This window comes from Lampris incognitus, chromosome 2 (assembly GCF_029633865.1).
Source record: "Lampris incognitus isolate fLamInc1 chromosome 2, fLamInc1.hap2, whole genome shotgun sequence".
NCBI classification, from domain to species: Eukaryota; Metazoa; Chordata; class Actinopteri; order Lampriformes; family Lampridae; genus Lampris; species Lampris incognitus.
In genome coordinates this window covers 4,273,748-4,286,528 of record NC_079212.1, presented here as the reverse complement: position 1 = coordinate 4,286,528, position 12,781 = coordinate 4,273,748, and the positions used below count along the sequence as shown (strand labels likewise).

Here is a 12,781-nt window from a genome sequence, read left to right as displayed (position 1 = left end):
AAGTAAAGTAATAGGGTGGGCTGTGTTTTCCCTCTGCTTTGTGTGGAGCATGAGACAGCCAGCTCCTCCTTAACTGGTTCTGTGAATGGGCCAGTGAGGCAGTAGGGTATGAATGGCGGAGGGATCCGCTCCGTTCTGCTGTGCATAGGAGACGCCGGCTCCCGATTACTCACTCCCACTCCCTCAAGGGCCGTCTGCAATGCAGCTGTCCCGTCAGCCCATGCCCTACTTTACCCTGCCAACGCTTGTACACTGCAGTAACGCTCCCACAACATGCACATAAACATGCGAGCCAACGTGCTGCATACAAACAAAAGATGCTACAATGCATGCATGCTGCCCATGTGACTCACATGACTACGGAGTGACTCGCATGACTTGTCTCACATCTGGATGGCACAATCTCAACACAGGTAGGGCAACCTGTGCAGCATCCATTTCTCTAAATATGTTACTCAACCTGCTGTAGTCCATCTGCAAAACTATGACGCCCCTCCAAAACCTTTTAAACCATCATATCAAGAAAACATGTTTATACCCATGTCGATGTTTGTAACTGTATTTTCTTCAAATATCTCGAGAAGAAGGACTCTGACCCGACAGATGCACTTCAGTACCTCTCATTGTTCTGTCATCTGGACTCTATCCTTTTCACCTCTTCTGCCTACTGGTTGGTTGTAATGTCGGTAACAGATGATTATTTTTGTGGATTTTTTCCCCCTTTTTCTCCCCAATTGTACTTGGCCAATTACCCCACTCTTCCAAGCCTTCCCGGTTGCTGCTCTACCCCCTCTGCTGATCTGGGAAGGGCTGCAGACTACCACATGTCTCCTCCGATACATGTGGAGTCACCAGCCGCTTCTTTTCACCTGACAATGAGGAGTTTCACCAGGGGGATGTAGCGCGTGGGAGGATCACGCTATTCCCCCCAGTTCCCCCGTACAGGCACCCCGCCTGTACGGGGGAACTGGGGGGAATAGCGTGATCGACCGGAGGCGTGACCGACCAGAGGAAGCGCTCGTGCAGCGACCAGGACACATACCCACATCCGGCTTCCCACCCACAGACACGGCCAACTGTGTCTGTAGGGATGCCCGACCAAGCCGGAGGTAACACGGGGATTCGAACCGGCGATCCCCTTCCCCTTCAGCGATCCCCTTCCCACGGACGCCCCCTTCCCTGGACTCCTGACCTCTTCTGCCTATTGGCTGATTGTAATGTCGGTAACAGATGAATTTAAACTTCCCTCTGCGGATGCTGTAAGTTGCTCTGGATAAGCTCGTGAATGCTGAATATTTAAATTAAAGATATGATAATATAGTGATGAATGTGTGTATGTTACGCAGTACTTCTACTCACTCTGTATTCCAGACCGGCATAGACTGCAGTTCAGAACAATCCAGACAACACTGTCACATCTATCTTTTCATACAATTAACAGACACACTTACCTCTGAGAAAGGTGCAGTTTCAATGAGAGGTACTTCCCAAAAAAGAAGGTACTGGAATCTTTACATATTCAATCACGTGACACAGGCTGCATCAGCATCTCAGACATTTTCCATGAGGGAAACCCTTAATCGATTACACTTAAAAACCAGCACGTCTTCAGGCTTAAATGTACACTGTCATCAGCTTTTATTGACAGTGCATTATCTCCCAGATGAAACTGTAAATCTGATTATGCAAAAGTAACAACGTTAGACCAACTGCCAGCGCAGTTAAAACAATCCTACACTGTAATCTATATGCAACGCTGGAGTGAACTTGTCCATCTCCTCCCACGCAGCATTAGTCACATTAAAACTCCTCGAGCTCTTTTTTTCCCACCCCCAGTTCGACCGATTGCGGGATACAAGGTGTACTTGCTTTTCCCAAGAGGAGGCTAACACACCTGGGCGTGTACGTTGTGACAACAGAGAGAGCAACACAAAGCACGGAGTGAACTGATGATCCAGCAGATATATTAACAAGACCACAGGGGGATTTGGAGAGCGGGTGAGAGAGGGATAAGGCAAAAGAGCAGAGAGCGAGGGAAAGGTGGTACGAGTGAGAGCGAAAGAAAGTGACAGGGAAGGGAACCAGAATAAAAAGTAAGACAGAGTAGAACATATAAAGCAGAGTAACAGATAGATAGATAGATAGATAGATAGATAGATAGATAGATAGATAGATAGATAGATAGATAGATGGATGAGGGAAACCCTACCGTCCAGTGAGAGCCAGTCGTGCTGGGATGAGGGCAGTGAAGGGAGAGCGCGGGCCTTGTACTCAAACACCACAGAGTTGCTGATGATCTGGTTGCTGACGGCCACCTGCAGCGTCACCAGACCGGTGTCATGAGCTGCAGAGGGAGAGGAGGATGAACATTCAGAATGGCATGAACAGTACACACTTCATGCAGTCAGACTCGGGGGGGGGGTCCCCCCCCTTTTACTTGGCCAATTACCCCACTCTTCCGAGCCATCCTGGTCTCTGCTCCACCCCCTCTGCTGATCTGGGGAGGGCTGCAGACTACCACGTGCCTCCTCCAATACATGTAGTCAACAGCCTCTTTTCACCTGACAGTGAGGGGTTTCACCAGGGGGGACGTAGCGCGTGGGAGGATCACGCTATTCCCCCCAGTTCCCCCTGCCCCCTGAACAGGTGCCCCGACCGACCAGAGGAGGCGCTAGTGCAGCGACCAGGACACATACCCACATCCAGCTTCCCACCCGCAGACACGGCCAATGGTGTCGGTAGGGACGCCCGACCAAGCCGGAGGTAAAACGGGGATTCGAACTGGCGATCCCCTCGTTGGTAGGCAACGGAACAGACCGCTACGCTACCTGGACGCCCCCTAGTCAGACTCTATTAGCAATGACTGGCTTCATTTTACTCGCAAAACAAAGTGATGATGAAAGGAAAAGGGAAAGGACATCCTTAGAGGGACTGAACCACAGTACAGCATGGTGGTATCACAACAACAAGGCCTTGATTTTTGTTTACTTTTTCACTTTGGTGACAATTTTGAACTGTCAAATTGACAAGCCTGACAGAAGGTATGTGAACAATGTTCTATGTGCAATTTATATCTGCACTGTTTGTGCACATTAATGAAAAAATGCACTAATGGAGGAACGAGCGCATAAAATGTAAATGCATGTGCTTTTAGTGACGATGGGATCCAGAAGTCACTGAGAATATTTTTCAGCTGAAAACCTGCACTGCTATAGAATGTTTGTGTGTATTAAACTATAATCAATATGCACTAATCCTGTTGCATTTTAGGTATAACTCCAACTTCCAACCAATAGAATGAGAACTTTTCAATGGAGAAAATGTCCCAGTGTCAATGAACGGAGAGCTGGTGAGGAATTTTATCCATCCATCCGTCCATCCATTATCCAAACCGCTTTATCCTGCTCTCAGGGTTGCGGGGATGCTGGAGCCTATCCCAGCAGTCATTAGAGCGGCAGGCGGGGAGACAACCTGGACAGGCCGCCAGACCATCATACAGGGCCAGCACACACACACACACACACACACACACATTCATACCTAGGGACAATTTAGTATAGTCAGTTCACCTGACCTACATGTCTTTGGACTGTGGGAGGAAACTGGAGCCCCCGGAGGAAACCCGTACACACAAGGGGAGAACATGCAAACTCCACAGAAAACGACCCGGGACGACCCCCAAGGTTGGACTACCCTGGGACTTGAACCCAGGACCTTCTTGCTTTGAGGCGACCGCGTTAACCACGGCGCCACCGTGCCACCACGTCACATTTCTGTGATGATGAAAGCATCCCGATAATTCTGGTTTCCTTCATTCTCTGTGATGTGGACGGCACTTCTCTCATCTTACCTGGGCAATAGCAGCGCAGCACCCCGGGCTGGATGAGAGAGGCGGGGACTGAGATCTGGTCAAACAGGCAGCTGTAGTTGGAGCTGGCCTCCTGCCACGGCCCAGTGATGAGCACCTTCACCCCGCCCTGCAAAACGCAACAGACCGGATTAAACAGACCCACCTGCACCTGCTGAACGAGGGCTGAGCGTTCCCAGTCAGATCGTTTGTGTTTGCCTACCATCTAGCGTTCAAAGCTAAGAATGACACTGCGCCGGGAGAAACGTTTTTCTACAACGCTTCTGCTGCCATCATGTGGACAGATAGTGTCACACCTCCTCCAGTGTCATTAAAATACAGTGCTGCCCTCTGGAGGTCAGAGGACGATATTACTACAGAGAGAACTGGTAGTGGAGACAAGAATGTGATAATTGGGGAACGTAAGGCAAGAGTTTACATTTCATTTTGAACAGTAGTATTCTTTATATAACAGGCCAGACAGTGATGTGCAGCTAAATACTTTTTGGGCTTCTAAACTGATGCAAAACATGGGCGTTGCATTTAACTCCTCCTGTGCCATAGCTCTTCTTGTCCTCAATCCACTGGCTTCTGTACCACTGTTAACACCTTCTGATAACCTGGGTATTGCTCCACTTGTTTGTCACTCTTCTCCAGCAATGAACTGAGCCCTCTACCACAGTTGGGACTGAAGAATATCTGAAGAATATCTCTTCTTCCCTGGCACCACAATCCCTTACTAGGGCTGAATGACAATGAAAAAAAAAATCAACTTTGCAATATCTTATGTATCGCAAAATTACAGAATAAAACAGAATTTGCAAAAAAGAATTTGCATAATTTCACCAGATATATGCAGCTTTTAACTGTCAAAGCTCCATCTGCAAAGAATGTATGACTCTAGCAATGACTAGGGTGATTTTAGAGGAGGAAATAATCAATTAATCAATCAGATTTTATTTGTATAGCACTTTTCATACAAACAAATGTAACACAAAGTGCTTCACACAATAAAACAATGAAATCAATAACCCCCCACGCACACACACAGAAAAATAAATAAATAAAAGTACAGGCAAATTCTAGAAAAATACAAAGTTTAAAACTGAGTTAGTGAAATAAATAAATAAAAGTGCCATAAACACTGACTAATTAAAAGTAACAACAGAGCAGAATATATATATAAAAAGCAAAATATATAAAACACACACACACACACACACACACACACACACACACACACACACACACACACACACACACACACACACTATGAATTTAGCTGTAGGCTGTTTTGAAAAGTAAGGTTTTTAACCTGCTTTTAAATGTGTCCAGTGTGGGGGCCTCTCTCAGGTCCTCAGGCAGGGCCTTCCATCTACTTGGGGCGTAAATAGAAAATGCAGCTTCCCCTGCTCTAGACCTAGCACGAGGGATGGTTAAAAGACCACTGCCATTGGATCTGAGAGTTCTTGCTGGTTTATAGGTAATTAACATATCTTTTATATAGTGTGGTATAAGGCCATTTAGCGCTTTGTATACAATTAAAATAATTGTAAAATCAATTCTAGTTTTAACGGGAAGCCAATGCAGAGATCTAAGAACAGGTGTAATGTGCTCATGCTTTTTAGTTCTGGTGAGAACACGTGCTGCCGCATTTTGAATTAATTGTAGTTGGTGCACAACTGATTTCGGGAGGCCGGTGAATAGTCCATTGGAGTAGTCCAGTCTACTTGTTATAAAAGCATGGATTAATTTCTCACAGTCTGATATTGATGCCCCTTAGTTTTGAAATGTTTTTAAGATGGTAGAAGGCTGATCTTGTGAGATGATTGATGTGGCTCTTAAAATTTAGATCACTGTCCATGATTACACCAAGATTTCTAGCTTGCATTTCTAGCTAGCATTATGGTAATTTATTTTGTGTTTCTGTATAACATGTGCAAGTGGGAGCATACAGAGATTGAATAGTAGTGGTCCAAGAATCGAACCTTGGGGTAGCCCACACATTATACCCACTTTGTCCGAGGAAAAGTCTCCAATAGACACAAAGAACTGCCTGTCCTGAAGGTATGTTCTAAACCAGTTGAGACTGGGCCAGAAAGGCCGACCCATTTTTCTAATCTCTCTAGCAAAATATCATGATCAACAGTGTCGAAAGCAGCACCGAGATCCAGCAGCACAAGAACAATTTATTAGAATCTGTGTTCATATGCAGATCGTTCACAATTTTGATAAGTGCTGTTTCTGTGCTATGGTGAGATCGAAAACCTGATTGACAAATGCCTAGAAGGTTGTTAGATATTAAATAGTTATTAACTTGAGAATAAACTGTTTTTTCAAGGATTTTGCTGAGGAATGGTAAGTTGGAGATGGGCCTGTAGTTGACAATAACTGTCGCACCAAGATTACTCTTCTTCAGAAGTGGTTTAACGACAGCTGTCTCAAGTGCTGCAGGAAATATACCTGCCTGAAGAGAGCAGTTAATCATTTCTAAAACGCCATGTGCTAAGCAATTAAAAACATTTTTAAAAATGTTGGTAGGGAGAGGATCCAGGCAGCAGGTGGACGACCTGAGCTGCCTAACAATATTGTCTAGACTTTTAAGGTCTAGAGTGTCAAAGTGAGACATGGCGCCAGTGATATTTCTGGAGAACTGGAGGGTAGGTTCATTACTGGATCTTGAGGCACTAATGTTCTGTTTAATGGCAATAATTTTGTTATTGAAGAATGTAGCGAATTGCTCACATATTTCAGTGGACAGCATCTCTGATGGGTTTGGAGATGGTGGATTAATAAGTCGGTCAATAGTGGAGAAAAGCACTTTACTATTGTTAATATTTTCATTAATGACTTTAGAGAAAAAAGACTGTCTGGCCTGTTTAATTTTTTTGCAGTACTTGTTCAGTCTATCCTTGTAAATTTCATGGTGAACCTGAAGTTTAGTCTTTCTCCTCTGTCGTTCTGCTTGGCGACAGTGGAGAATAAATAAGGCAGTTGTCCAAGAAATCTTTAAATCAGAACTAAGTTACATTATATGTCAGATAAGGAAAGTATTTTTTAAGAGAAGTCATAAAAAGCAGACCTTCCTAGATTTCAAGACGGGCCCAATTTGCCTTACACTGCATCTTTGCAATATCCATCCATCCATTATCCGAACCGCTTATCCTGCTCTCAGGGTCGCTGGAGCCTATCACAGCAGTCATTGGGCCGCAGATGGGGAGACACCCTGGACAGGCTGCCAGGCCATCACACAGGCCCCCCCCCCCACACACACACACACACACATTCATACCTAGTATTCTGTTAAGGTAGTTTAGTGAATGACATTTTTCTAAGTCATTTCAATTGTTTTCTGCGACAGGTAGTGGTTCCTTTAACAAACACAGGACGTTAACCTCCCATGTGACTTTATATAGGAAGTGAAGATGCATTGCAAAAGTACAGCTATTTTTTTTAGGACAACTTTTTCCATCAGTAAATATGTGCCCACATCTAATGCCATTTGTAGCATCCTTGTTTCACTATGTCGCCCTTGTTCTGTACTGACAACTTGGCAGTAAGTTAAACACCTTTTGCAAATCAATAAACCTGCGGACAACGGATTCTGTCTCCAGAGTTTTGATGAACGGAAGGTGTTTAACTTACTGCCAAGCCCCAGTGAAACAGCGGCTTCAGCACAGAAGATAACGCAATATACGCGAGACACAGATGTTGGAAAAGAAAGACCCCACACTAAATACTAGATCCTGTTCTTCATGTGCTTCTAAATGCTCAAGTGGCTCTTTCACTGGGGTTGCTGCCGACATGGCGGGTGCTAAAGCAGAGGCAGCCAAGGCTCGCCTACCTTATACAAACAAGGAAATGGTGCTGAAAGAAGAAAAAGCACAATTAGAGGAAACAACGGATCTGTTGGCAGTAGAGACAGAAATGGTCACAGCTGTGGCTGAAGCAGAAGCCTTAGAAGCAGCTGTTGAAGGCAGTGATCGAAGTAGCTGCAAACTTCAACTCAAAGCAACCCCCCTTGACCCTGTAGCGCGTACCAGAGAATACGTTGCTGAACAGGCCAAAGAGCAAAATAAAATACAGTTAGCACCAGCACCGCATCTACCTTCTCAAGATGAGATCAGGCGGCTACACACAGAGCCAGTGTCAGCATTCTCTATCCAAAACCTACACCTCAAGGCAGACAGTAGCCAAGCCGACGCTGAACTTTTCTCTACAGCACCAACAGCTCAGCACCCACAGCTCGGTGCAGATATGCCTCTCTACTCGAGAAACATGCAAGATTATCATCGCACATTCAGAGCAAGGTCCAGAGACCACAGTCCCCCATGTTCTTCTGTGTCCAGTCACGCACCTCACTACCCTCACCGTGACCAATTTAGCATGACTGACTTCGTCAGATATTTCGCACGCCGTGAGCTGGTCACCACATGTTTGATCCATTTCAATGACCAACCACATAGCTAGAGAGCCTGGAAATGGTCCTTTCGGAATGCGGTCAGTGGCCTCGATTTGACATCCAGTGAGGAGATGGATTTGCTTGTCAAGTGGCTGGGGAAAGAGTCAGGTGAGCACACCAAACGGATCAGGGCAGTCCATGTTAACTCACCAGATAGAGGACTTGGGATAATATGGGATAGACTGGATGCATGTTACGGGGCCCCTAAGTAACTGAAGATGCGCTTTTCCAACATATCGATAGCATCCCAAAAATCTCCAACGGAGATTATTCGAAACTCCATGAGTTAAGTGATCTCCTCATGGTACTGGAGGCAGCTAAGGCAGATGGAGACTTTCCAGGCCTTCAATACCTTGATACATCACGGGAAATAAATCCTTTAGTCCAAAAGTTGCCCTTCAGCCTACAAGAGAAGTGGCTGTATCACGGATCCAGCTACAAACAACAGCACCATGTCTCATTCCCCCCCTTTGAAGTTTCTGTTGACATCATCAGAGAACAGGCTAAAATAAGGAACAATCCGAGCTTAAATTTCACTGGCCAAGTGGATGCTGGTCCAAAAGCAGACAAGACTCCATGGAGACTAAGCAGACAGAAGGAAATCTCAGTCCACAAAACATACGTACTTCCTACTGCTCCTCTTGCCTCAGACAGAGATGATCTTAAAGCTGACGATACCCATAGACAGTGCCCCATTCATAAAAAGCCCCATCTACTCAGTAATTGCCAGGTTTTCCGTGAGAAGCCTTGAGAGGAACGCAAAGCATTCCTGAAGGAGAACGGAATTTGCTTTAAATGTTGCACTTCTACGCAACACACGGTTAAGAACTGTAAGTCCACAACAACATGTCTTGAGTGTGGGAGTGCGAAGCATATCTCTGGTCTCCACCCCAGACCAGTACCATGGACCCAGGAGCCATGCTTCTCTACAGAGCATGGCGGGGAGCAAGACCTTACACCATCTTTAGAAGTCATAACTCGCTGCACTGAAGTCTGTGGTGGCGATCAGAGTGACAGACCATGCTCTAAGATCTGCCTCATTAAGAGCTACCCTGCCGGCCATCATGATAGAGCAATGAAGGTCTACGCAATCCTTGACAAGCATAGCAATAAATCCTTGCTTGTTCTGAATTCTTCGATGCCTCCAATGTCCAAGGCCCCACCTTTCCATATTCTCTCTGGACCTGCTCTGGAGTAACAGACCATGGGGAGAAGAGCCTGGAAAAGTCCGTCTTCCCCTGCCAAGCCTCTTGGAATGCAAGGACATCCATAACAACCGACTGGAGATTCCAACACCCAACGCCGCAGCTAACCCCCCTTACCTGAAGTCAGTGGCTCACCTCATCCCAGAGCTTGAACTAAATGCTCCAATCATGCTTCTCCTCAGGCGAGACATCATTACAGTCCATAAAGTGCGCAGGGAGGTGAATGGCCCTCGTGATGCTCCCTACGCCCAGAAACTCGACCTGGGATGGGTGATAGTTGGTAACGTCTGCTTGGGAGGTGATCACAAGCCCACCACAGTGAATACATTCTATACCAGCACAACAGAAAGAGAACGCCCCTCGATCTTTGAGCCCTGCCCAAACACCCTCCATTTGAAGGAGAGATACAGCCATTTCCAGTGTCCTGATCATCCTAGGGTGCGCTATACAGAGAAACTTACCTGCAATGAAAAAGCTGAACAGTTAGGCTCCACAGTATTTCAGCAGACAAAGGATGATAACAAAGTGGCTCCATCCATCGACGATCCTCTCATCCTTACAGCAGCAACCCTCCTTACTCAGAAAGTGAGTTTTCCTTCTGTCCCGGTTGGTGACTGGGTCAAAGACCTTCACAAAATGCCAGCGTCGACAAGTCCAGCATCTGGCTCAAACCTTCTGGGATAGATGGAAGAAGCGATATCTTTCTTCACTTCAGCCACGAAGGAAGTGGCAGTCTTCCCAGCCTGACCCTCAGCCTGGAAGCATTGGGCTTCTGAAGGACGACCAACTTAAGAGGAATGAATGGCCTTTGGGACTGATTACTCAAGTTTTCCCCAGCAGACAACAGGGTAGAGACCAAGGTCTCTAGGAAGGACGGGACTAAAGTGTTCCTGCGGCCCATTACTGAGACAGCCCTGCTTGTCGCTCCTGAGAAGGAGCCATAATAACTGTGTTAGGAACTGTTGGGTCTTGGCAGTTAATCACACCAGACGGGGAGTGTTCTGTTATGATAGTTTAGTGAATGACATTTTTATAAGTAATTTCAATTGTTTTCTGCGACAGACAGTGGTTCCTTTAAGAAACACAGGAAGTTAGCCTCCCATGTGACTTTAGTCAGGAAGTGAAGACGCATTGCAAAAGTATGGCTATTTTTTAGGATAACTTTTTCCATCAGTAAACGTCTGCACACATCTTATGCCATTCGTAGCATTATTGTTTCATTATGCCGCCCTTGTTATGTACTGACAACTTGGCAGTAAGCTAAACACCCTGTGCAAATCAATAAATTGTTGTCAACGGATTCTGTCTGATGAGTTTTGATGAACGGAAGGTGTTTAACTTACTGCCAAGTTGTCAATACATAACAAGGGCGGCATACCTAGGGACAATTTAGTAATGCCGGTTCACCTGACCTACATGTCTTTGGACTGTGGGAGGAAACCGGAGCAAACCCATGCAGACATGGGGAGAACATGCAAACTCCACACAGAGGACGACCCGGGACGACCCCCACGGTTGGACTACCCTGGGGCTCGAACCCAGGACCTTCTTCCTGTGAGGCGACCGCACTAGCCACTGCGCCACCGTGCCGCCCATCCTTTGCAATATGTCTATTGCATAGACAGTGATGTTGATTATGAAATGATGCACTGTATTGTTCATCACTACCTCTTGCCCCTGTTGGGGGAGTGCTGTACCCCTGTATTTATATCCCTCTTGTGTCTAAATCTAATCTTTGACAAAAATCTACTCTTATTTCTTATTTTGCACTGTTCTATTTATTATTGACTAATCAAAAATCAACAATACTGTAGGGCCACAGGGGTGTTTTTCTGAGTGCCATTGATGTTTTTACTGGCTGCTGCTGTTGTTGGTGGTACATGAATTTAAAATTGTTCTATTGATGTGCGTTCACAACAATTCATTTTGAATAAAAGCACAGGCTTTAAGATGCTATCAGTTTTGGATTTTTGTTGATTTGCATGATGCTGTGGATAAAAGTGGTAGTGTACCTGCAACGGTACCAGCAAGAGTTAAAGGGAAGGTTTACAAGATGGTTGTGAGACCAGCTATGTTATATGGTTTGGAGACAGTGGCGCTGACGAAAAGACAGGAGGCGGAGCTGGAGGTGGCAGAGTTGAAGATGATAAGATTTTCATTGGGAGTGACGAAGAAGGACAGGATTAGAAACGAGTATATTAGACGGACAGCTCAGGTTGGACGGTTTGGAGACAAAGCAAGAGCGGCGAGATTGAGATGGTTTGGACATGTGTGGAGGAGAGATGCTGGGTATATTAGGAGAATGATGCTGAATATGGAGCTGCCAGGGAAGAGGAAAAGAGGAAGACCAAAGAGGAGGTTTATGGATGTGGTAAGGGAAGACGTACAGGTGGCTGGTGTGACAGAGGAAGATGCAGAAGACAGGAAGAAATGGAAACGGATGATCCGCTGTGGCGACCCCTAACGGGAGCAGCCAAAAGTAGTAGTAGTAGTAGATACTGAATCGTAACCCCTATATCGTGATACGTTTTGTATCACCAGATTCTCACCAGTACACAGCCCTAGAGACAAGTATTTGGAAACATTATATAGTAATATGTAATCTCCCTGCTGATGGTCTTATTTGATTATGTCGGTCATGTAGAGGCATCAAAATTAAGTTGAGACTAATAAATAAAGTTTACATTTAATTTTGCTCAGTAGTATTCTTTATATAACAGGCCAGACAGTCATGTGGAGCTAAATACTTTTTGGGCCTCTAAACTTCTGCAAAAAAATGGGCGTTGCATTTAAGTCCTCCCGTGCCATATCTCTTCTTGTCTTCAATCCACTGGCTTCTTTAGCACTGTTAACCCCTTCTGATAACCTGGATATTGCTCCTTGTTTGTCACACTTCTCCGACAATGAATTGAGCCCTCTACCACAGTCGGAACTGAAGAATATCACTCTATCTGCCCCCATCTCTTCTGTACTGGCACCACAATCCCTACTAAGCACTGAATGACTATGAAAAAAAAAATCAACTCTGCAATATTTTATGTATTGCAGTATTACAGAATAAAAAAATAATTCGCATAATTTCACCAGATATATGAAGCTTTTAACTTTCAAAGCTCCATCTGCAAAGAACATATGACTCTAGCAATGATTAGGGTGATTTTAGAGGAGGAAATAAGGCAATTGTCCAAGAAGTCTTTAAATTACAACTAAGTTACATTATATGTCAGATATGGAAAGTATTTTTTTTTTAAGAGAAGTCATAAAAAG

The 12,781-nt window shown here is 45.3% G+C and overlaps 1 protein-coding gene across 1 annotated transcript in view; it reads right to left on the bottom strand.

Moving 5' to 3' along the window:
• The window catches only part of camta1a (calmodulin binding transcription activator 1a), a 485,501-nt gene that overhangs the window by 35,632 nt on the left and 437,088 nt on the right, over positions 1 to 12,781 (bottom strand). The window contains exons 11-12 of the mRNA XM_056275500.1: positions 3,851 to 3,977; positions 2,210 to 2,344 (exon numbers count right to left, since the gene is read on the bottom strand). Of these exons, the coding sequence (XP_056131475.1) occupies positions 2,210 to 2,344; positions 3,851 to 3,977 (262 nt within the window). The remainder of the gene's footprint in view (positions 1 to 2,209; positions 2,345 to 3,850; positions 3,978 to 12,781) is intronic.